The 25,634-nt window shown below is 37.2% G+C and overlaps 1 protein-coding gene and 1 long non-coding RNA gene across 2 annotated transcripts in view; both read right to left on the bottom strand.

Moving 5' to 3' along the window:
• LOC147834503 (uncharacterized) overlaps positions 1-25,634 on the bottom strand; it is a 755,156-nt gene that overhangs the window by 205,899 nt on the left and 523,623 nt on the right. The window lies entirely within an intron of this gene.
• atrnl1b (attractin like 1b) overlaps positions 1-25,634 on the bottom strand; it is a 191,197-nt gene that overhangs the window by 3,837 nt on the left and 161,726 nt on the right. The window contains exon 28 of the mRNA XM_087276489.1: positions 6,029-6,143. Coding sequence (XP_087132615.1) covers positions 6,029-6,143 — 115 coding nt within the window. The remainder of the gene's footprint in view (positions 1-6,028; positions 6,144-25,634) is intronic.

Consider the following 25,634-nt stretch of genomic DNA (forward strand, 5'->3'; position numbering starts at 1 on the left):
TCAGATGGTCATTTGACCTTCACGTATTTTTAACGAAAAAATATTTAAACATTACAGGCTTCATACAAAGATTTATTGTTGTTCCCCTTTTCAATATATACATAACATGCACAAAAACCTTTATAAAGTTTTTCAAGTTATTGTTTACCTTCACTGTCTAATTTAGGGAAACTCCTGAGATAAATAAATTATATTTCTGGACTTGAATAATAAATCTATATAAAATGCTGCGCTTCTCGAGTGAGTTTTGCATTTAAGTCTGCATTGATGCATCCTCAATATCAAGAACACATCCAGGAACTTTCACGCATCCTCCGTCCTTATGATCTTAAGCATTGAAACTGAACTTTAGCAGTTGAAGATGACGTTACACGAGAACAAAAGGATGCAAAAACGCATATTGAGAAACAGCCATAGTTATGGTGGTTATCTTTACATCCCTTATTTTATTGCCTGTGTGAATGGGCCTTAAAATCCACATTAAAACATTGACATTTACAAATTGACACCACTGATGATCTAAAACTTGACACAAAAATGTAAAATAAACATTAAAGGAACATTTGAGTTTATTTCTTTTCTAAAAATGCATGCCCATTTAGCCTCTGAAATCCTAATGAGAAAGAAAAGAAGGTGGCTTATTTGATCAAACATTCAGCAGATTTTGTTAGCCAGGCGAGTAACAAGAAAGACCTTCAGCACCATCGAAATCTCGCAGGATTTGTGAATTTAATCAATACGGTTAGAACCACACGGCATCCGTCTGCTTGCTGGCTTCATTATCGTGTCCTAACTCTAGGTCAGGCATTTCAGTGCAAAAAAAGACACCATTTTTTTCAGGATCATACGCGTATCACACCAGGTAGACTTGCATACAGAGCAGGGTGACAGCTGACAAAAGCGGCCTGCCTGTTCCGAGCTCCTACATCAGTCAAATACCAATTGGTCTACTCTGTGAAGGTGATACACTGCTTTATCCTAGCAGACAAACACCTGCTGTGGATCCTACAAAAAGACATACTAAAACAATGCTCTTTGATGACATAGACATCCGTGCATGATGCTTGTGTGCTTCTCTCTCAAAACTACTCTTTGTTGATTCAGAAGTCTCACAGTCTTCTTTCCCCTTTCATTTTTCGCTCTATATTTGATTTACTTCTCTCCAAAAAGTTCATGACAAACTTCAACAGCCCACAAAGCATCCACTCTAAAGTTTTCAGAGCCATAAAATTACAACAAAGCTCCGTTTTGACAGATCCAGCTTCAGATATCACCAAACATACTATTTTTTTTGTACATATCAATTGTTATTGTTATGTGCTGCTATTTGTTGCCTCTATTTTGTGCTCGTCAAACAAAAGAGGAGCTATTAGAGACGCTTTGGTGAAACAGAAGTTTTTTCTTCTACTTTTTCTTCCAGATCAGTCAAGTTGCAGGAAAGAAGTCAAGCTTAAAGAGACAAGGTCCTGTAAAACTGTGTTGATTGACAGGCCTGCTGAGAAAGCGAGGAGGTAAAAGGTTTTTTTTTTTACTAACCCAGTCTTATAACTCTATGAGACAGACCTAGAGCTGACACGGCTTTTAAAGCCCTGCCTTCTGAATATATGCGTGTGACATGTTAGTGTGAGCTTTGAAAAAAGGTGTGTCAGTTGAAGGTGAATGACAAAAATATGGTGGAATAAAAGAGAAATCAGACACTATCATTATTGTACGGATTATTATTTTTTGTTTTGTACATTTGTCCTAGTAGGGGTTTATTTTACACATGAATAACTGCCTCAAAGTCAAGGTCATTTAAAGATACAGTGTCTGTTAAGATTTTCTTGGTCCAATGAGTGGTAACAGAAGAGCGGTAGATCTGTTTTTATCCTTCCCAGGGTATAGACCAGGATTTCTGCAGGTTTCACCAAGATAAATTTAAGACTTTTAATGTCTAAATGCTAAGGAATGTTTTTTGGAATATCCCAGTTAGAAAGATTTTCACTTGTCCTCAAAAAAAAAAAAAAAAAAAGATTATAAATTTAATAATACAATAATAATAATTTTGTTGGAATATTTTTTTGTTGTTGTAATTTTCAAATTCATCAATTCACAAACCCTATAAGCTTCACCAAGAATAGAACAAAACAGCTGCCAATTACTTCAGTTTACAATTATAATAATTTAATATTAAAATATATAGGTCAGGTCAGTATCCTCAGCAGTAAATAAATGGAGAACTTTTAAGCAAGTGTGAGCAAAGTACTTAAATGCTATGTTTAAATAAAAAGTTAAACGTTTTATTGAGATGGATTGTTGCCGATTATTACAAGGGCGTCCTCGGCCAGATTGGGTAGCTATACATGAACAAAGGAAAAAGACCTGTTAAAAAACATTTAAGACCTACAACACAACATTTTAATAAATTCAAGACTTTTTAAGGCCTAAAATTTATCTTTTGAGATTTAAGACATTTTAAGACCCCATGGATACCCTGTGGACAGGAACATTCAGACAAGGCTTGTCCATAGTGGTGAAATAAGATATGACCAGTAGTCACAGATGAACTTACATCACTCCAACAGGGGAATGCTGGAAAACCTCTAAGACTTCCTGCATGAAATTCATTCCCACATGGGAAATGACCCACACTGCAACCTAATAAGTGTGCAGCAGGCATGTTAATTTGGTGTAAAACAATGACTGAGATGCTGCTTTAGCATGAGTTTTGAATTTCAGATACACTAGGAGAATAAATCACTAGTGCCATAAAGGGATGCACAACAAATCTACAGTATATGATATCAGTTTTCGCATTTTAATATATTGATATAGGCTGATATTAGACATTTAACATTAAAATTATCAAATATATGTTTGATGCTGATTTTCATTTAATATACTATAGATTTTGGTGATAAAAATGTACAGAATATGTATGTAAAGGCATCTTGTGTCATTTAACACAAGTACATCCTAAAGGGTCCATCCTAAATTAAGGCATTTAATACCTGCAGCAAAGAATTAGGGGTAAAAGTGCTAGGGTTACTCTATTTGTATGAAATCCAGGTGTTTAAGAAAGCCCGTCAGATTACATCTGATATATATCACATCCTCTTCCACACCCTTCCCTCAGGATCTCAGTTTAGGGTCCCTCTGGCAAGGACCAACAGATTTATATTTTAATTTGTTCCTTGTGCAATTGATTGGCTGAATTTTAATGGGAGAAGGTAGCCACTGTTTTTTTTTTTTTTTAGCACTTTTAATGTTGTTTAATGTTCGTCTGTGTGTGGTATGATATATGTGTTGTAAATCCATTATGCTGCAGAACAAATCCACCTAAAAGGAGACAATAAAGTTTACAGTAAAAGTAACTGTAAAGTCCTGTTATAACCAACACTAGTGGCCACTAGAGCAGAGATACAAATGAAATGTAAAGTAAGTGGCCCAATATATTCATGGTGAGGTTCATTTATATCCTCTGATTAGAAGTAAAAAGAAACTGCAAATACCTCAGCACTAAGATGTTGTCAACAATCATCTATATGCCACCCATGCTTCTAAAACTAATGCTTAGATAAATATGTAAATATGTGCAGCACCTGTTCCACCTCAATAAATCTAAAATAAAGGCACAACAATAGTGACTGGTGAAGAAAGCATCTGATAACAGTGATGTTAAGCACATCTTTCTTTCATGGAAAAAGTCTAAAATTGGACATTACGATATTTGGATTTGCTGTGATATATATACACACATATATATATATATACACGCACGCACGCACGCACGCACGCACGCACGCACGCACGCACGCACGCACGCACGCACGCACACACACACACACACGCACACACACACACACACATATATATATATATATATATGTGTGTGTGTGTACAATTTCACCTGATAGCTTAAATAGCCCTTTTGGGCAGTAATTCATTAATTTAGACTTATTTGGGATTATTCTAGATGATTATAGGATTGTTCAACAACATTTTTGGGAAGATAAAAGTGGTATATTTCATATCATATTATTCAGGTACAGCATAATCAAATGTACAAACGCTGTAACAACAAGATGTAGTTGTTTAATAATAATAATTCCCTAAATTTATTTAGCGCTTTTTAATACACTCAAAGCGATTTATGCATTGGGGGGAATCTCCTCTTCCACCACCAGTGTGCAGCATTCATCTGGATGATGCGACGGCAGCCATATTGCGCCAGACTGCACACCAGCTGATTGGTGGAAAGGAGACAGAGTGATAAAGCCAGTTATGATATGAGGATAGTTAGGAGGCCATGATGAACCACAGTCGGGACCTCGGTTTAACCTCTCATCCGAAAGACGGAGTTCACTGAGCAGTATAGAGTCCCCTCTCTATAGTGGGGCATTAGGGCCGCAGGTTGAACGCCCTCTACTGGCCTCACTAACACCATTTCCGGCAGCATCCTAGCTTTCCCATGTGGTTTTCCATCCAGGTCCTGACCAGGCGCAGCCCTGCTTAGCTTTAGTGGGCGACCATGTGAGAGTTGCAGAGAGCTAGCTGCTAGCAGTTAGTAGTACTTATACAATCAAACGCTGTATAGTCTTCATTGTATAAAGAATTCAATAAATACATCGTTATTAGTAACAAACAGTACAATTTTGTGTGCCTGAACACTTTAAACTCTCTGCTTACACAGTTACAGGCCTTAAACACATATGCAAGTGATAAACTGTCACTCCATTATCATTAAACTCTTTGGACCCCAAAAATGGTGTGTTCTGATCTGTAGCTCCTGCTAAACTACAATCCCAACATATAAACTCAGCATTGCGCTTGCGATCAGTGGTGGAAAGAGTGCTGAAAAATCATACTCAAGTAAAAGTACCATTACTTGCCCAAAATTGTATTGCAACTTAAGTAGAGTAAAAGTATTTGTTGTAAATATTACTCAAAGTATGAGTAAAACGTAGCCCTTTTAAGGGTACTCAAGAGTAGTGAGTAGTAAGTATAATGCTGTAAAAAGCTGATGCCTTTGCATGTTATTTGTGGATGTGCGTACATTCTGTAGAGCATTTAGTTATTGCCCAGCAGGCACACAACGGCATTAGATGTTAATATTAGGTTAGATTTAAAATGTGATGTCAGGTGACCAAAATTCAATGTCTAGCCAACGTCTAAGGAGAACGTTATTTTGATGTCCAATAGCGTTAGAAAGTGACCAAAAATCCAAAATCCAACGTCGAGCCAACATCAAATACTGGCATGTATTTGTCAGGTATGGCAAGCAAAATTGAACATGATGTCATAGTGGCATAGTCTATACAAAGTCAAGCTGTAACATTATTAGACATTGATATTTAAATGATTTCAGGTTGGATGTTGGACATTAACCTCGGACCGACATTGGGTTCTAATGTAAACCCGATTTTCTTCCTCAAACAAAATGCAAGGTCCCCACGACGTAAGGGTATAATGTCAATCTGACATTATGTTGATATCTTGTGCCTGTTGAGTGTTTAAGACCATTTCAATCATCATACAGTAAACATCTGTCATTTTTACAAAAGTGACGTGCATCAAAAAAAGTAAAAGTACTGATACAGCGCTAACAATGTACTCATGTAAAAGTAAAAGTACACATTTGTAAAACTACATAGTAAATAACAATTTCTGAGCAGAACTACTCAATTACAGTAATCTGAGCATTTGTAATTTGTTACTTTAAACCACTGGTGACTGGTGGTTCTCTAAAAATCTACCTTGATGTTCTCATAATCTGTCACAAAAACAGGGTTGTTAATATCAACCATTAAAGCATTCATATTTAGTTTATTCAATCTATTAATTTTAAAGCTACACATTTGATAAAATATATATATACACATAGTTGGGTTAATAATTAAGCGGGGGGCTAATAATTCTGACTACAACTGTATGTTTGTGTGTGTGTGTGTATATACACACGCACACACAGTTTTAGGCTACATATAAAACAAGATCAATTTAAAGCATGCACACATCCAGTATTAGTATATGTTAGTAAATTACTGACCTGACTGGCCGGGTGGAGGGACACCAGATGCCACTCGTGGGAGGCACATTAGCACCGTAAGCACTGCAGCTTTACCCCCTGAACAGGGTTCCACAGCAACTGGCTTGGGCGGCCCCTGCAGAGAGATCAGAAGAGAGGAAATGTGTCATCTATAACAAGCCTTCTCCCTAACACATCACCATCAGTCACAAATGTCACAGTGTGAGATGACATTGTAGGATGTCTCTCGCACATCGCCAGAAAAGGAAAATTCACATTGTGATAATCTCAGTAACAAATCACCTCTGTGAAACTCAAAGCGAGCCACTTTCAAAGTTCACATCAGGCACGCAGAGGCGGAGAAAATCTGTGACATTTGAGGTTGTCGACTACCAGCTCGGGTCGTGTTGTAGCACTCCCTCTCTGTCCCTATAAACGCTGCTCTGGTTAGAAGCGTGCATCAGATGAAACAGTGGAATGAGGAGGGAAGAACCCACAGGCGATCGCAGTGATCTTAAAATGTCATCTTTTAAGTCACATTATGGATTTTTCAGCTACAATGAAAAGCGTTTGTCCACTAAAATATGTATGAATGCTTTTAAAAAAGAATTTGTTGATTTTTTGTGTGTTTAAATGACTAAGGGACTAATAAATGTCATCACCATTAAATGAAGCATGCATGTCTTGTGCGTGTGTGTGTGTGTGTACCATATTGTCTTTAAATATTTCCTCAGCTCATTAATACACTCTCATGTCTAGCCCTCCACACACACACCGAGTCAGCTATAGAGTGGCTTTATTCACCATTTAAAGAGAGTGCCTCTTCAAGAGCTCTTCCAAGTGCGTGCCGCAAGATCACAGACTTTGGCAGCCAATGGCTCTCCACAAAATGAAGCTTTAATATATTATCTCACTTGCCAAAATGCGTTTAAAAAATTGAAAGGCACAAAACAGGGGAACAGTCGCCAACTAATATTTTCTGCCAAGAATGCTCCTCATCGAGCCTATAATCTGAATTAAACGCCAGCCGTCAAACCAACAAAGTTACCCCAAGGTACCTTTCTCTAAAGCAGGCATGCTTAATAGAAACCTGGCCCTTTCCCACCTCAATATAATTATGACAATTATTGGAGCACACAGTAGACATTTAAATGAGCTCTCTGAGGCTTTGGACGGATATGCAGATCATTAAAATGTTTTTGTGTCCAATTGCGTCACATTGAATAACTAAACAGATGACAAAGCTCTGTGTATTTCCATTTTTCAGATTACAATAATATTCGATTTTTTAAAGAGCCCATATTATACATGAAATAGGGTCATATCTTGGTTGTAAGGGTCTCCAACAACAGTCTAATATGCATGCAAAGTCAAAAAACACTTTCATGGTCTTATAATCTGCATTTATTTTTACCTAATTATCCCAGCGACTCCTGTATGAATCGTCCAGTGATTCATTTGTTCCCAAACCCCTCCTTAGCGCGAAGCTAATCTGCGCTGATTGGACCGATGACAGTCTGTCACGATTGGTCGACTGCATTCAGTCAGAGAATGAAATGCCCAATAGCTAATCAGCAATATAAAAAGTAATCACAGTTCATACGCGCTCCATAGTGTAGGCGTGGATTTTAGCTGCCACACACACACACACACACACACAAACACACACACACCTCTGGACGACAACGCTCCCGCTTCTGCCCGCACCCGCCAGGTTTTAGCCTGAACCCGACCGCTCCCGCTTATATTTAGAATTTCTTGTCCCGGTGCCCGAACCGCCCCGTTTTCTGCCCGCCGCGCCCGATCCCGCTAAAGAGCGGGGGAGAACATAACCGAAAATCACCCAGCTAAACAGTCCAGAGACAGCCAGACAGAGCTCTCTCTCTCTCTCTCTCTCTCATACGCGCGCACTAACACATACACACAAGCGCCAAGCAGACACACAGGCAGGCAAAGCTCTGTCTCATTCGCATAGCAATATCCACGATATTGCTAGACAGCCCGCTCCCGTCCCAAATTAAACCTGTTACCGACCGCTCCCGCGATTGATTCAGAAATTTATTCCCGCGCCGCAGAAATATGGGCTCTTTAAAAATATACATATTCCAAAGAAACTGAGTTAAGAAGCTTCCCTATTTAAAACTAATGCATTTAGGCATATAGATGTGGTCAGGACAATCTGCTAAAGTTTTAAAGTAGAATAAGAATGTAAAAAAGAAAGCTGATTTAGGGGCCGATCACACCAAACACACTTTGCCGTTCTGAGAACACGAGGTGCACCATACTGCCTTTACTTGTTGACAAGAAAAAAGAAGATCTGTGCGTTTTTTTAAGTCTCAAGGCAATAAATCAGCTGTGTATTGTGCGTGAGCACTGCTGTTGATATTATTATAATTGTGCTATTTAATATTATTGTGTCATTCAAGATTTATCAAACAGCTTTGGATAACTCGAAGCAGCAATCACTATCTTTTCCTTCATTTAAAAAAAAAAAAAAAAAAAAAAAACACTACTCCTCAACGGAAACCCCACCTCTGCTTTCATTTGATTAACATGTTGTTTCCACAAGTTGACTTTTTTTTTTAAACTGCAGACACTGACGGCATGTAACGCCAAAAATGCAAGGCACAGCATGTAGTTAAAAAAATGACATTCAGTGATTATTTTAAAGACTATTTAAAATAATCACCTCTCAACGCAAAAGTATGTTCTGTGTGATCAGGGGCCTCATGTACGAAGAGTTGCGTTGAAATCATACTTAAACATTGCGTACGCACAGAGGTGTAAATGTGCGTACTCAGTAAAAAATTCAGATGTATGAAACGTACACCGAATCACACGCATATTCTCTTTGTACATCCCAATGAACGTGAAACTGACAGCAACATGCATGAGCGCAAAACCCCTCCCTGCCTCCTCCCCCATATGAATATACTAATGATTCTACTTTGGCAAAACCAAACGAAGCAATGGCAAAAGCAAGTAAAAAGAGAAACTTTGAACCGAATGTGAATTGGAGGTGCGCCTATCGGAGGTAGACCGGAAAAATTTGCAAGTTTGTCCACCGGAATTAACAACAAAATAAATAAGAAAAAACTGAGTGGGAAAGCTGACGCAGGTAAGTGTGGCGTAGCTCTTAAATCGCATGGCATCATCTTTTGACTATCATTCCTGAACCCAGTTCGAATCCAGCGTCTGATTAACTTATTTTCTTTTTTCCCCATTACATATCAGATTTTGCCTACTCTTCTTCGAGAGGAAGACAAGTAGGAATCATCAATAAGTGTGTATATTTTGTTAAGCACATTTGAGCATTACATACTATTTGCACATTTATTGAATGGAAATGTTTCCGATTCATGTAGCCTATGCAAATTTATCTTCAGATGGTGCCTTTATAGCAATGTGCGTGTAGTCGATCGCTCCGATTAGATTGGAGAAACCGGTGATCGCTGCAAGTTGCACTTTAATGTTTGGCTGGTCAACTGTATCGTATGGAAACCTTATATACCTGCTAGATATGAGGATGATCATGAACCCGTCTCATACAGCTGCCAGTGCTTGGCTCAAAGATACTTTGTAGTGTTCAAATTAACATGATTGCCTCTAGGAGTTGCCAATGGAAATAAAAGAGACACACACAAGAAATACACGTACGCCACACATGAAGTTGGCGTGGACAAGCGCACATTCTCACGTTCATTTCATCATTAGTAAATCCAAACGTAAGCAGGAAATCTGGCATACGCAAAGTTTTTGTTCGTACATGAGGCCCCAGGTCCTTAGATGACTTTGAATGTAGCATGGGGATTGGAGCAGGCGTAGTATTTTAAAAATTGCAGATCTACTGGCATTTTCATGCAGAATCAACTCTTGAGTTAAAATCGTCAGAAAATGGGAAAGTAAACTGAGTGGTAATTCTGTGGGTTAACTGTCTTGTTAATGGCAAATGAGAATGGCAAGATGGGTTCAAGTTGATAGAAAGGCAGTAACTCCAGTAACTTGTTATAAGGGAGGTTTGCGTAGCATCTCTGAACATACAGCATGTACAACATTGAAGCAGATGAGCAACAGCAGCAGAAAAGCACACTGTTAGCTACTAACACCAAACTGAGGCTATAATACAGGAAAAAAAAGTCAAATCTGAGCAGAAAATGCATGTTACTCCAGTCGTGCATTATTCATTTTCCAATCAAAAGAAAAGCAGAGGTGGAGTTTCCGTTGAGGTGACAGCACTGTTTGTGTTGTCAAGACAACTACGGAAACTTTTTAAAGATGGAGAGGAGGATAGTGGTTGCTGCTTATTCAAAGCTATATGACTTCACAAATCTTAAATATCACAATGTTATTAAATATTACAATTATAATAATATCAACAGCAGTCCTTGCGCTTAATACTCAGATGATTCAGTTATTGCCTCGTGATATATATATAAAAAAATAAAAAATAAAACTAAAATCACACAGCACTACTTGTTTTCTTGTCAGTGGGCAGTGAGGTGTGCCTCCTGTTCTCAATGGAAGAGCGCGTTTGGTGTGATCGACCCATAAATAAGCTTTCTTTTACATTCTGATACTAATTTAAAACTTTGCCAGATTGTCCTAACAACATATATATGCCTAAATGCAATGGTTTTAAATAGGCAAGTATCTAACCTCACAAATTCTTTGGAACGTGTAAAGTTAACAAAAATATTCAATATTAATTTAAACCAGTAAATGCAAATACTGTAGACAAAGCTTTGTCATCTGTTTAGTTATTCAATGTGACACAATTGGACACAAACATTTTAATGATCTGCAAATCAGTCCGAAGCCCTGTTAAATGTCTTGTTAATGCAAATGAGAATGGCCAGATGGGTTTGAGTTGACAGAAAGGCAGTAACTCAAGTAACTTGTTATAAGTGAGGTCTGCGTAGCATCTCTGAACATACAACATGTCCAACATTGAAGAAGATGAGCAACAGCAGCAGAAAAGAACACTGTTAGTTAATAACAGCAAACTGAGGCTACAATTAATACAAGAACCCTAAAATAGGCTTACAGATGATTAAAAAATGGTTGTCTGATCAGATGAGTCCTCATTTCTTTTGCGCTATTTAAATGATGGGGTCAGAATTTGGTGTAAACAACATGATACTTTGCATCATTGGTTCAGGTTGTTGGTGGAGTAATGGTGTGGAGAATATTTTCCTGGCACCCTTCAGACCCCAATAAGCATTATTAAACCTGCAAACCTGAGTATCGTTGACCATGTACATCCCTTTATGACCACAATGAACCAATCTTGTATTAGCTACTTCCAGTAGGATAATGCAGCGTCACAAAGCTTAATTCATCATGAATTAGTCTTCTACATGACAGTGAAATCACTCAAATGCCCTTCACAGTCACCAGATCTCAATCCAACAGTGCAGATTCTGAGAAATGGAATTACATCACGGATGTACATGTAATAAAACTGAAGCAACTGTGTGACGCTATCATGTCAATACATCACAAAATGAGGAATGATTTCAGCACAATTTTGAATCAAAGCAGTTCTGGCTCCAATCCGCAACGTACAGTACTAGCAAGGTCTATCTAATAAAGTGCTTGGTCAGTGTGTGTATATAAACTTTTCTTTCTGGCTACTAAAATCATAGCAAATGTGTTGAGTTTTACAATTTAAGAATGCACAAGCCCATCGCTTTCATTCTCATTTTGTGAGAGAACTCATAGAACGTGATGGCACAGGCGTGGAGGGGCTTGTGAAAGGTCAAATTAAGCTGCCGCTGACAGTGATGTCCATCAAGCCCGGCGGACAGAGGCTGTTATCAGAGCAATATCTGTCTCTTTGAGAGGAAAAGAGGCCACTTGTGCTGCACTTAAAAAGTTCAAAGCCATTGTTTCTGAGTGACAGGGGGTGGCAGGGGGCGTCTAGCTTCCCTTCTAGCTCCGTCATTCCTCCGTGTGCAGAATAACGCTGCCTTCCCTTTTGATTTTCTCTCTCACACACACTGCATGCTATTTCTTTAGTAGTTTGTAGAGATATTTTCTTCTCTTGCTTAAGGCCTATTTCTTAAATTCTCAAGAAGAAGGCTGAGTTCAAATGGATATTGATACAATTTGGTCACAATGCGTTTTACATATGAAAAGCAATAGACCGATGGTTTTGCAGCAGCTCCAAGACTTTGCAATCTGGCTATTATAGGCAAATGCATCCCCTTGTTTTTAAATGACACAGCAAACCTCATTATTTCTGGCAAAACACACCAATCAAGGGGTTCATGCAAAATATCACACTTAATTACATATCTCATTTTCAACCCTACACTTATGTATCCATTTCTGTCCACTGCTATTGTCTGACCTGCATATTCATGCATAAAGTAAAGACCCATTTCGTTTTCCACAATCACATTTTTTGTTTTACAATAGACTCTAGCTCACCACTTCCTTGCATCAAAGTGCATTTAATTCAAATGGCAGAGTAAAGCATAATGTTCAAAGTCTCACTACAAATTACTAGTTTTAACTTATTTTTGTAGGCTCAAAATGGTAACCCGTTTCTGCTAACGAATAAGAATAGGAAGATATTAACTCAGAATTCAGATTTTTTAATTTATTTATCACAATTCTGAAATTACTATTGTAATAATACATATTGTGTTTTGTGTGTTATGGAGATTCAACAGCTCGTGTATTCAGTATGTACAGTACTCATGTGATTATTGGTATGGGCTTGTGTTTTTGTGTTTTTTCCTCTGGCTATATTTGAGTTTACTCTTCTTTCTGTAAAACAAGATATTAAATTGACTGAAAATTTCTTCTATTGATAATTATTCAGACGAAATGTACTGCAAATACTGTAGTCATGTGTATATATATATATATATATATATATATATATATATACACACACACACACACACACACACACACACACACACGCACACGCACACGCAAACGCACACACACAAAAAATGTTTGTATAACATTTCATGTACCTAGAGCCTGACAATCGGGTCCTGACCATCTACCACCACACATTCCATAATGCATTGGCCCCATACGTCTCCATACGTCGCATTGTGGTAAAGAAGGAGCTGAGCCGAAAAGCAAAACTCTCGATTTACTGGTCAATCTGTCACCCGGGAGGAGATCGGAGTAGAGCCGCTTCTCCTCCACATCGAGAGAAGTCAACTGAGGTGGCTCGGGCATCTGTTTCGGATGCCTCCTGGACGCCTACCTAGGGAGATGTTCTAGGTATGTCCCCCTTTGGGTCTCTGGAAAGACCTAGGACACGCTTGAGGGACTAAGGCCATACTCACAGTTACCTTTAACCGAGCCAAAGCACGCTTGTACCCCCTCCCGTCTCCCCCAACGGCCCGCACTCACATTACATTCGGGCCTCACATTACATCCGGGATGGGGCACGCTTACATCATCGATGATGCACTGTGCAGTAGAGAAGCGCTTTGCTCAGCACAGTGGAGATTTCATTAATTATATCATTTTAGTCATTTGATATGCAGTGACACACAGTCAACTATTTCACCGAACAGATCAGCCACATTTGACGCTCATAAACAATCATAAAGTCCTCGTGCTGCAGGAATTAGGAGGTTTGCTGAAGGTGCAGTTGTCGTGCAGTGAGGGGTTTGCGTCTTTGATAAACTACGACAGTTTGTGTTCATTGAACAGTAAGAACATTTAATAAACGCATATGAAACAGTCCCATAAAAGTCATGTCTTGTCTTCAGTTTCGGGCTGAGGCGTGCTTTGCACTCATACTACAAGCTTACCGTGCCAAAGCCCAAGTGAACTGCGCTCTGGCACACCTCTCCCAACCGGGCCAGAGCCGGACAAGAGAACCGTGCCTGAGCCTGATTCAGAGCACTCACACTTCTCAAACGATCTGGAAAATGGGCCTGGGCACGATTTGGATAGCATAGTGTGAGTACGCCCTATGTCTCTCGGCTGGCCTGGGAACGCTTCGTGATCAATACAATTATGCCGCATATGCTTCACTGGCAGTTTTATTGATCACTAAGACAGAACTAAGTTAGATTAAAGCTGCTTAGATTAAAAACTACTTTTGCCATGTAGCTTTTAGTTTAGCTAGCAGCATTCCTTAGGAGGTAGCTTTTAGTGTAATTAAGCTACATTTTAAGTAGTAGTAACTAATAGCTTACCACACTACATTTTCTAAGTAACTTGCCCAACACTGGTTAAGACAAATAAAACATTGGTCAAATTCAAAATAACACAAAATATGTTGTCTTTTAATAGACACACAGCTGTGATAACAAATAATATATTCAAATAAATATTCCTCAAAAAAAAAAAAAAAATTAAAAGAAGAATCTTCTATTATGAATATTAAAATAGTGTATGAAATATTGTACAAGAAAAAATAAATAAATCATTACCCAATAAAGAGACTCACAACTACCCTAATTTATACAACAGGGAATTATCAGGGAATCCTATCTCTAGTCGTGAAGTCGTGAAGCCTCTAGTCGTGTAGGGACCGTGTATGCAATGTATAAATTGAATAAACCACCTGACAAGATCTTTATGCATCCCAACAACTCCAAATGATCAGGTGAATCCATTTTCCTGCACTTACTCTCACCCCCTATGGTTTTAGATTCAGCGATATTTGTCTTATTCGCATTAGACTTGCGCCATACAGATTAGAGTAATCCAATTGCAGGCCATTTAGAGAGCATTGCTATGACACAGCTAATGAATAACAACATCATTTAAAGCCTTACCAGCAAGCCAAGCTCAGGTTTGCTTGAAAAAAGAGATTACAGTGTATTATGTTACAACACATGTGCTGTGAAGATGCAAAGGAGAAGGTAATTTAAGCTTTTTCCATGAATTCATATCTCACAAAGCTTGCAGCACAGACTTGAATGCTACCTTAAACCTTGGGGCTTTTTAATAAGAGATATGCTTTTTACTTTTATGAGCGATTGGATGTTGCCTTAAAGTCTCTTTGGTGGCTTTAATAATATGGTTTTATAAAGATGTATTTAAAAGTTTAAGGTAAAAAATAACCCCACAATAATAAAACAAAAAGGTTTTATGTCTCATGTCTCATGAGCAACAAGTTTGTATTTTGGAAATATTTTTGAAGTATAATTTCACACTAAAGACTGGAGTAATGGGTGCTGAAATGTTAGTTTTGAATCACAGAAATAAATGACATTTTTAATAAATTAAATATATATTTTTTGCACATAATCTACATTGTAGTAATTCACAGCTTGAAAGTTTGCCATTTTTTGTCAAATATAAACATAAGTTTTAAAACTCAACTTTAAATGGGAGAGTTACAGTATAACTCGTAATGCTGTACAGATAATCATCATATTTTCTTCAAAAAAAGAAAAAGTAAATTAAATCTTTCTATGTGTGTGCCCAATATCATTATCAGCTCCCTGAATAAACCCCAAACAATAAAATATAAAATAATAATAAAATAAAATAAAAATAAATAAAATAATCTAAAATTTAATTTACCAAAAAAAAAATGCTCACCTTTGCACATGAAAATGAAGGACAAATTCAGAATATTGAATGTTCGCGAAAGACCTGCACGTTTTGTCTCGGGAGAAAACAAGAAAGGCTATAAAAAGACACGAAACTAGCCAACAAACAGATGTCTGTCGTACAGCCCTGCTGATTTACAACTAATTGAGGGCCAACTTCATCCCACTCTCCAGCACTGACTAACCTGATGAAAACAGCTCAGCGCCACTGAGCCACATTCTAATTAGACACAGAGACAATCCGGCTGATGAGGGACACTTTATGGGCCATGCCTTCATGTCTCGCCAATGTGTCAGACGCTTTCTGTGTACTTGATTTAACTTCTGCATATTTCATTACATTTTTTCACCTTGTACTTAACCCTTATGGCATTCTTGCACGTTTTGCAGAAAGATTGTTTTGATAAATATAATACAACATGGTTTATTTAGATAAATAAACATTGTAAATGATTTCAGACAGTTAATCAAATCATTAATTGTTTAATTAATTTCCTTTTTGCATGTACTTTTCTTAAGAGAACCATTTAAGAGAGACTTTTTAGACCCAGTCATGTACTGTAAGGAACAACTCTAAGTGTCTGGAAAACTATGTAAGATATGTTTTGCCTTCCCCCATCTAACATGCATTTGGGACTACATGATGTTGATATATGTACATCAACACCAAAACAACAAACCAGGAAAAAAAATAAATAAAAAATAACGTCAATTCCAATTCAGTTTCTAATGACACTATCATGTTTTTTCAAAAACACAGCTGCTTTAGAACTTCAAATGTTTTTTTTCATAAATATTAGAACATTAAAGGGTAGCTAAATCTCCAACACTATTCTTTAAAACATCACAATGTCCTTTCCTACAATATCTGAATATATATTCTGTGCAAAATTCTTTTTAGATATCCAGTCTTTTGTAATGGTGGTCACACAAAAAAAATAAAAATATAACAAAATATTTACATCTACATAAGTAACCCAAACAGTATTATATGTCTTAACACTAAAAATGAAAAAAAAAAAAAAGACTCAGGTGAGGTTTGAACTCGGGTTTGTGCCGTCATAATGCAATGAGCTAGTATTCCACTGTCATCTGCAAGACTTTTTTTTCCTTCCGTTTTTAAATTTCTGATCAAGTTATGTCAGATTTTGTAATTCAGTTAATCATCTGATTTTCATTGAGCAGGTGTAATAATCATTAATATTAATTATTCGAATTCTTATATTCACTATGGTGTTTGGGGCCGAATGACCTGCAGGCTGCATTTTGCTCACGAGGCTACGAGAAAATAAAAAGAGCAGAGCTGTGGCAAAATAACGAATAAAAAGACTGAGGCTATTGTCAAATAAATAAATAAATGCGACTGATGAGAGTGCAAGCAACTAGGGACACAGGCCCTCGCGGCCAAAAAACGGACCGGCCTACGGGGAATTCTCAAGGTCCTTGCCGATTAGCCAATCCGGGCATGCTTCTTACATTGTAATGTATCTTACACAGTGTACAGTCCTATCTAGTATTGTGCAAAGGCAAAACTGAAAATCTGTGGTTAAAGCTCCACCCAGTGGTCAAAAGCTGCTGGCGCACCTACTACCTTCGCAGCGGCAGTGAGAACGGAGGCAGAGGGAACATTTTGAAGTGGGGACATCTGTATTTGCGACTGTTAGTAAGCATGTGAGCACCAGCAATTTGTACAAGTTTTAACCGATGAAGCAAGGTTTGGTTTACTCCAACCAAGTGATGGCTTTGTTAGTTGTACTGGGATAATTACTTTTCATTTTTTGATTAAATGTTCTTTAAATTTCTTACAATGACACATTCCAGTAAAATTATGTTTTCAGATGTTTATTTATGTTACACAATAGTGTATGTTACACAATAATGATGTTTCAACTTCCCAAGAGTTAGGTGAAATAACCCTGAACCTTTGTTAACATTTGTTTACCAATTTTCTGACAAAAAAACTTTAATTGACAACTATTTATTTGAAATTTTGAAAAAAAAAAAATTTATCAGAGCTATATACACCATTTTGAGGGATGTACAGAATAACAACGGTCCTGGCTTATTTCCTGTTCAACATTTTAAATTTTCATAGCTTATGAGAGTCCACAAAAGATCCACAAATGGATAAATAATGTTACGATAGCTGTTATAACATCAAGTTATGACTGAATTGTCTCTTGTTACAGATATGAAAAAGTGGTTTATGTGGTTTGAGTTGAAAGATATTCTGACTGCTTTATGAAATGACAATCCTTTGGCTCCAAATGGGCACAAATACATTGTGAGGCTTAATGTTCTCAAATGTTGAATATCTGCTGTTTTTATGACCACATTCTATCCCTCGTTTCATTACTTGGGTGTCTTTATTCCATCCATTTCTAATTTCCTCTCTGTTCATCTCTTTACACCCTTAAAAATATGTATCGCAAGATCACTGCTGTCGAAGATGAAGCCGATAAACTGCTAGCGCTGCAGCAAGTATTAAGAAGCAGCACAGAATGGAAATGGAAATGCAAACAAAGTCATAAAGCAACAGGACAATCCTCTTCATCTATATGTTTCCCCAGCTTTTAAGGGCCTTCAGCGCATCTCATTTCCATGGCTAATAGGAGCATTTTCAGTGACAGGGAGCATGAGCGCTGGTCTGTAGATAAGAGCTCACTATTGAGTGCTCTCGAACACAAGACAAGCTACATACGCAGTATAATTTAAACGGCCCTCTCTTTGTTGCCTGGTGACAGCTTTCATCCATCATACTCTGCAACTGTTAACGGGCCCATATGTTGTGCGCTGGCCGTGGTGGCGGAGCAGCATCTGTGTCATCTGCACCATTTTAAATGGGCCGGCCTCACATTGGCTCCATTATGCACTTCTGCTGACCTCCATGAACAGTTTTTTGTCCAGTCCACTCAAGCTCAGCGCAGACCAGTCTAGACTAGCCTAACATTCAGCCAGAGTGACCTTAAACCAACACAAATGAACTCTGTGGAGATTACTGACAACAGAATTCCCTGTCATTATGTTGCAAAAAGTCATGCTTGATGGCAACATTGCGCTGCTTTAACACTTGACGGAGGGTGTGTAAAAAGCTTTGTGCAATTGCAATTGTCATAGTTATGACAGTCAATCGCATACACACATCATATTGCATGAATGTGATCAGCTACTGTCTGCATTAGGATACCTAAAGTAATCTGATTGACGTATGCCTGTGCTGGCACTTGAAAAGATGTTTTACAACTTCAGCCACAAACAACTGACCCAATGTGAATCGACAGACCCACAATTCAGATCACTAATGTTTGACTTCACTACTTTCAAAGTAAATAAAAAAAAAATAAGCCAGTTGTCCTGTGAGAATGGACATGAGGGTTTGATCTGGTTATAGGAAGTTAATATTTTAACACTAAACATTACTAATGTGTCCACATTAATATGTTAGCAGCAAGTTCAATTACTATATTCATTGAATAAATTAGTTTTCAAATTAAATAATGTAACATTTTGTTAAGAACAAGTTCTAAGCTCAGCCATTGATGTGACGCATCAATGTCACATTCTTTCAGTCCAGTTTTGATGATCTTAGGCCTATTTTACAGTATGTAATGTTTGTTAGCTCAAGTACTTGTACGTTGGTCTACGAAGGCTTTCACGTAGAAGTCTGTGCTAAACAGTGTGCTGTGACCAAACAGCAACCTCCCGCTCTCCCTCATGAAGCCAATACGGAAGTAACTGAAACTGCAATTCATCGACTGGTTTTTGGGGGCTGGCTCTAGGAACTCCATATGTTTACTGACTGCAATGCTAAATTGGCCAATTTTACACCTGATTAAAACATGTTTACAGAATGGTACAAAAGATGGTTTTGTTTCATATAGCTAATATTACCCTTCATGACAACTGTGAGGTGGGTGATCTTTTTTTTTTTATAAACCATCGGTTTTGTTTTTGTTCAGTTATATTAAGTCTGCATAATTAAGGGTGTGGCCAGTTGAGTGACAGCTAAGTCTCGCTGCTCGCTGTCTCATCACCTCAGCTAATTCCAGCTGATTAGCCACTGAACTCGGCATATACATTATTTTTTTGTTTTGTTTGATGTGGTTTTACACTTTTGGAATTATTTCTTACAATATTCAGATAATATGGCAAGCTGTGTGCACTTAATTGTGCTCACAAACCATTCAAGTGGCCTCCATTTCCCAGGTGAGTGAAATAATATACTTGTATACGATATCTTTAAATATATTTGTTTTACTTAAAATAATCTATTAATTATAATTTCTTTAGAACTTGAATGCATGCCAGAACCTGCCAGATTGATTAGCTGTATACTATAGAACAGTCATTTGAAACCTTGTCATACAGTGTTATGCCTGGATTTCATAAATAGCCTTGCATTTACTAACACAGAGATATTTGGGAGTAATTTGCTTTTACCTCCTGTAGAAACACGTCAGAAGAACAATGCTTAGTGGCTCAATGTATTACAACAGTGTTTTTAAAAGACTAAACAGTTTATTGATAGAGTACACAACCAAGTACATGTGGTCAGAACACAAACGAGTCGCTTGTAATAAAGTGTTAAGCGTTTCTTTCAAAGAAAAGCTGCTGATTTGTTGCACTGTTGCTATGAACCATGTTCAAAGTCTCAACTCACCTTATGGCATAAGTGTGCTGTAAGTGACACATGAGTGAACAACAGTTCACCGTTTAGCCATCTGTGCACCATTTTGATATGCACTCAATACATATTAAAGCAATATAACCAATATGGAACTCGCCCCTGAAAAGTAACAAAAAGTGAAAATGGCTGCATGAAGGAACACAGTTTGGCTTTATTCTATTTTCATTTTAGCAGGTTATTGCAGTGGAGGTGATTAAAGTTCTTACGTTTGCCTTTTTTCAGTATGAAGACAGCACATGCTGATGGCTGCTAGGTTGTGAAGATGAAGTAAAACAAAGGGAAGACCTTGGACAGATGGATTTAAACTCTTGACATCTGGCAATCACAAGCATGAAAGCTTTTGAAGGCTTGCTAAACAGTCCATAATTTTGTTCTTCTTTTATGTTTATAAAAACACAGAAGTTGTGTTATTGTTTTCCTTTTTTAATCCACAGCTTAGTCTCATCTTTGCATGTTGATGTAGTCACAGTTAGTGTTTAGGCATTGACATTGGGTTGTCTCATTTTACTACTGAGCTGTGGCACTCAAGAATTCACATCACGGTTCTCTTTTACTACAGATTATACTGGGAAAAGCCTAGAAAATTCACAGCTAGCGTAGAGTTAATAGCTAAAAACCAGACCTTGGTTAATCCTGCTATTAACATTTCTCTTGAATCAGCTACCCTGCGAGAACCACAGACAGAAGCTGAGCTGCAGGCACATTTTACTGTGCTGAACCGTCTGGATTGTCCTCTTTTTTTATTAGCAGGTTATGCTAAACAATTCAACAGCACCAGATGCTGTCTCATTAACCTTTATAGAACAGAATTGCTCTCATTTCCCTCCTTTCACCTTCAGCTGCTGCCAGATCCCAGCAAAGTGGTGCAAACATCTGGATCTGCCACGACAGACTATAAGAAGTGTCAACGTTGATCACCGAGCACATAATGAAGACCGAGGAAGAACGACATGATGGGACACATATGCTAAAACCTTATATACATATAAGGACTTCATACAAAGATATGTGCTTAGCACACAGAAGAAAAGTTGTGGGAAAAAACTGCAGACAATTTAGATCCACTACTGAGAATTTATTTGTGTTACATTACAATATTCCCAGGCAAATTTTGAACGCGAACCTTGAAATGCTGTTGCAATCAAAGCTTTGAGGGAACAAACCTCTGAGTCGAAACATACTTTCTGAAAGGTGGTGGCTCATAACGGGTCTCTTGAGTTAAGTCTGTGTATTATTTGGACAGGTTGAAATTAAACCTATGAGAGGCTGAGAAGGGAACAGCAGAAATGAGGTCTCAAAAGTGTTTTTCCTTCCACTACAATGATGACAGGAACTTAAAAAGTGACACAACACAACTGTATTTCAGAAAAGGAATGACATTAGGGTACTGAGAGGGGCTTGAGGGTATATTCAGTAAAATGAGTATAACAGACTTTTACCACAACTTATATTTTAAAGAAAACCAGTATCAACCAGAAAAAAATATGTTCTATATAACACACCACTTTTAACTATAATGAATCAGGATTTATTCTGAACTGGTTTTACCCAGTGAGATAAAATATGAGCATTTTAATAGTCTAAAATATATTACAATACAAATGCCTTAAGGTAAAGATTGTCAAAATTAAGTACAAAATTAAAATAAAATTTGTGCTATTTGTTGATTGCAAAGTAATGTGATTTTCTGTCCTGCAATTTAAGACCTCTAAATAAGATAAAAGACTTTTGTTATACAATATATGATATTTAATAGGGTTATGAATCGAGCTCTTATTTATACATGTTCCTAAAACATTTTACAGTGTGTGTACACTATCTATACTATATTTGAAAAGTTTGGTAATGGTAATTTTTTTTAATGTTAATTGGAAAAAAAAATCCAAATATTTTATTTAATCTGATCTATTCTTAGAGACAACTTATTTTAAAGTTAATAAAACAATCTAAAAAACAATACAGTGCTTCCCACACATAGATTTTACTTGGGCGGGCCGACCAGGCATATTAACGGTAATATTATCAATACGGTATATATTATCATATTACCAAGTAATATTATGATTTTTACCTTTTTTTTTTTTGCATCCGCCCAAGATAATCAAACACCCGTGTTCGATTAACCAGTGGAAAATCTTCTCATGCACTGGTATTGCTCATTGTATGTGTGAAAGAACTGTAAACAACACTTCATCAGACACCCTCACATAGAGACCCAACTGAGATGGGCTACAGAGACCTAAAGAGATGGCCCTTTTTGAGGTTTTTAAAATGCATCCGGCCGGTGTTTCTCAATCTCCTAGTCTACTTTTACTTTCGCTTTCTAAAGTTGTTGCGTTTTTGCATTACTATTTTATTTAAGACTACTTTCCACTTGGCATCACAGCTGACAGCACGGCCATCAAGACAGAAAGAAAAAGTAAATAATAGATTTTTTAAACTAAACAATTAAAAAAAAAAAAAACTTTACTATATACTTGGAGAAGATGAAACATCTAAACTGGCTGCAAAATAGATGTACATCATTAGGATTGGTCAATCAACTCAATTGCCTGTTATATAATATACACCTTTTATTCTAATTATTCATTAATAATAATAAATTATTAATAAATATTTATTTTTGAGATATTGTCTGTTTTTAAACATTTAATCCTGTAATTTACTTTTCATTCGCTGTATATGTTATTCATTTGATGATGTTGATATATTCCATAATTTAAACAAATCTAAAATGCTTTGGCAATATTGTACTAAATGTCATGCCAATAAAGCAACCTGAACTTATGTACATGTGATTTTTCAGTTTTTTTTTTTTGTTTTTTTTTATAAATTTTAAAAAGTGCTATGAATACTTTCTGAATGCACAGTATATTTATTAATAATATGATACATTATTTATATTTTATTATTATATGATTTTTATATTATATTATTTAATTATTATACATAAATATCTTTGCTTTTTTACTACTACTACTATTTACTGTATTTTTTATTATATATGTATGTTACATTTTTTTTTAGGGGTTTATCACATTTTATTGGGATAGGAAAGTAGAGCAAAGAAAGAAAAGCATTTGGAGCAAAGAGAGGGGAAGGATGTGCATAGGACTTGGAGCCGGGACTCAAATTCAGGTAGCCCTGAGCACTATGGTGCTATAGTTAACCACTAGTTTATTGACGCCGACGTAACGTTTTTAAATGTGAACTTTATAAATGCTTTGGCAATACATTTGTACCATTTGTCATGCCAATAAAGTAATTATTGAATTGAATTATAAAAATAAGAGTAATAGTGGAATTGTTTTTAAAAACTTTAACCCATTGAAAAGAAACTGTGTATAACAGTGTCATAATAAATAAAAGTATTGTTATAAATCACATTATTTTTTGTGTCACATGTAATTTATGTGCCTTGGGTAAAGGATGTGTTTTTTTAATCTGGCTACCACCGCAAGTAGATTTCAAGCCTGTGGGAAGCACTGCAATATTTAAAGAAATAGTTGCAAATTCAAGGGTGTTCCTTACACTATCAGGCCTAGCATACAGTAAAAACAACACATAAAAACCCAAGATATGCAGGCGCTCTACCATCTGAGACCAGACAGTTGACTATCAAGACCAACTTCTGCTAGCAAAAACGTACAATCCCAGCAGCTGGCTTGTGGACACAATTTCACAGAACTTAAGTGGCTCTTTTCACGAGGCTGAAGTCCCCATAAATGAGAACCATGAGTTGCTAACAGTGAAGCTGAAGTTTGTTTAAAAAGATCTATGTTGAACAGCGTTCAGCTGGAGGATTGACGAGTATGTTGTTTTCTGCTCTCTTCATTTGCGCTGTGTCCTCCAACAGCCCATAATGCTCACTGAGCACCACTCCACTCTATACTAATGGATTCTGGAGAGGCACATCAAGTGCTGCTGGACGTGTGTTTTGAACGTCTCTGCTGTTCGGCAGGTACATCTGCTTTCACAGGTCTGTGTGCGTGTCTCTTGTGTAACAGCCATGAATCCCCATGCACTTAAATTAGAGCTGTCAAACTGCAAACAGTTTCTGCCTGGCGCTGCTCATTATTGAGACTGTAGACCTCGTTAAGTTGATTTTAAAGGTTACGTACATTAAATATATATAGAAACACAGCGGGAAAAATATGCCTTGATTACTTGTAAAATAGAAGATTTTTTATGCCATTTTTCAGCATTTAACACACTACCTTTCAAATCTACTTTAACTGTGGATGCAGAGCTTTTGGGTTTAATTAAAAAGAAAACTTTATACAGAATTATACAAATAATATACTCATTCATTTTTTTTTCCACTTAGTCCCTTAATTAATCAGGGGTCGCAACAGCGAAATTAACTGCCATCTTATCCAGCATGTATTTTACGCAGCTGATGCCCTTTCAGCTGCAACTCATCACAAGGAATCACCCATACACACTTATTCACACATACACTACCAACAATTTTAGCTTACCCAATTCACCTGTACCACATGGCTGCGTCCGAAACCGCATACTTCCATACTATATAGTACGCCAAAATCAGTATGCGAGCCGAGTAGTATGTCCGAATACATAGAATTCTAAAATAAGTATGCAAGAAGTACCCGGATGACTTACTACTTCCGGCGAAATTCTGGAGTGCGCATCTCATGCACGCTGCACTATCCCATGATGCCCCGCGAGCGAATTCATGAATGGGAGTGAAGCGACGCAAATTACGCAGGTAGGTCGCGTGACCTTGACAAAATGACGGATGTAGTACGTCCGAATTCCATTCATACTTTCACATTCATACTGTATAGAACGTACTTTTCTAACGGCCGAGTAGTATGTTTAAATTCAAATACAGTACCTACTGAGTAGCAGGCGGTTTCGGACGCAGCCCATGTCTTTAGACTTGTGGGGGAAACCGGAGCACCTGGAGGAAACCCACGTGAACACGGAGAGAACATGCAAACTTCACAAATAATAATAATAATAATTATTGAAAACCCACTTTGTCAGTACTCTAAACTGGCATTAACGGGTAATTGTTTAAGTGTCATGTTCATTTGTGCATCATGCACGTTTATGCTGGATCCCTTTTTTATTTCCAATATAAAATAAGGAAAAAAGAAATGAATTAATGAAATGGGTAAAATAAGTAAACGTGAACTTTTTTCTCAGAAAACTATTACTAATTAATCCATCCACAAATTAAAAAAAAATGAACAAATTAAAGTTGTGTAATAAAATGAACTGACAAAGTGAAAAAGCATTGAACACATGAATAAAAGAGAAAAAAAGGACACGGAAAAGCCTGAACAGCAGCTGAAATCGCTCATTAGTTAGAAAGCAATCATCAGAGATGAATATTTGCTGCTTTAGTCCCAACACCTGCATTACC

This window comes from Danio rerio, chromosome 12 (genome assembly GCF_052040795.2).
Source record: "Danio rerio strain M-AB ecotype USA chromosome 12, GRCz13ab, whole genome shotgun sequence".
Taxonomy (NCBI): Eukaryota; Metazoa; Chordata; class Actinopteri; order Cypriniformes; family Danionidae; genus Danio; species Danio rerio.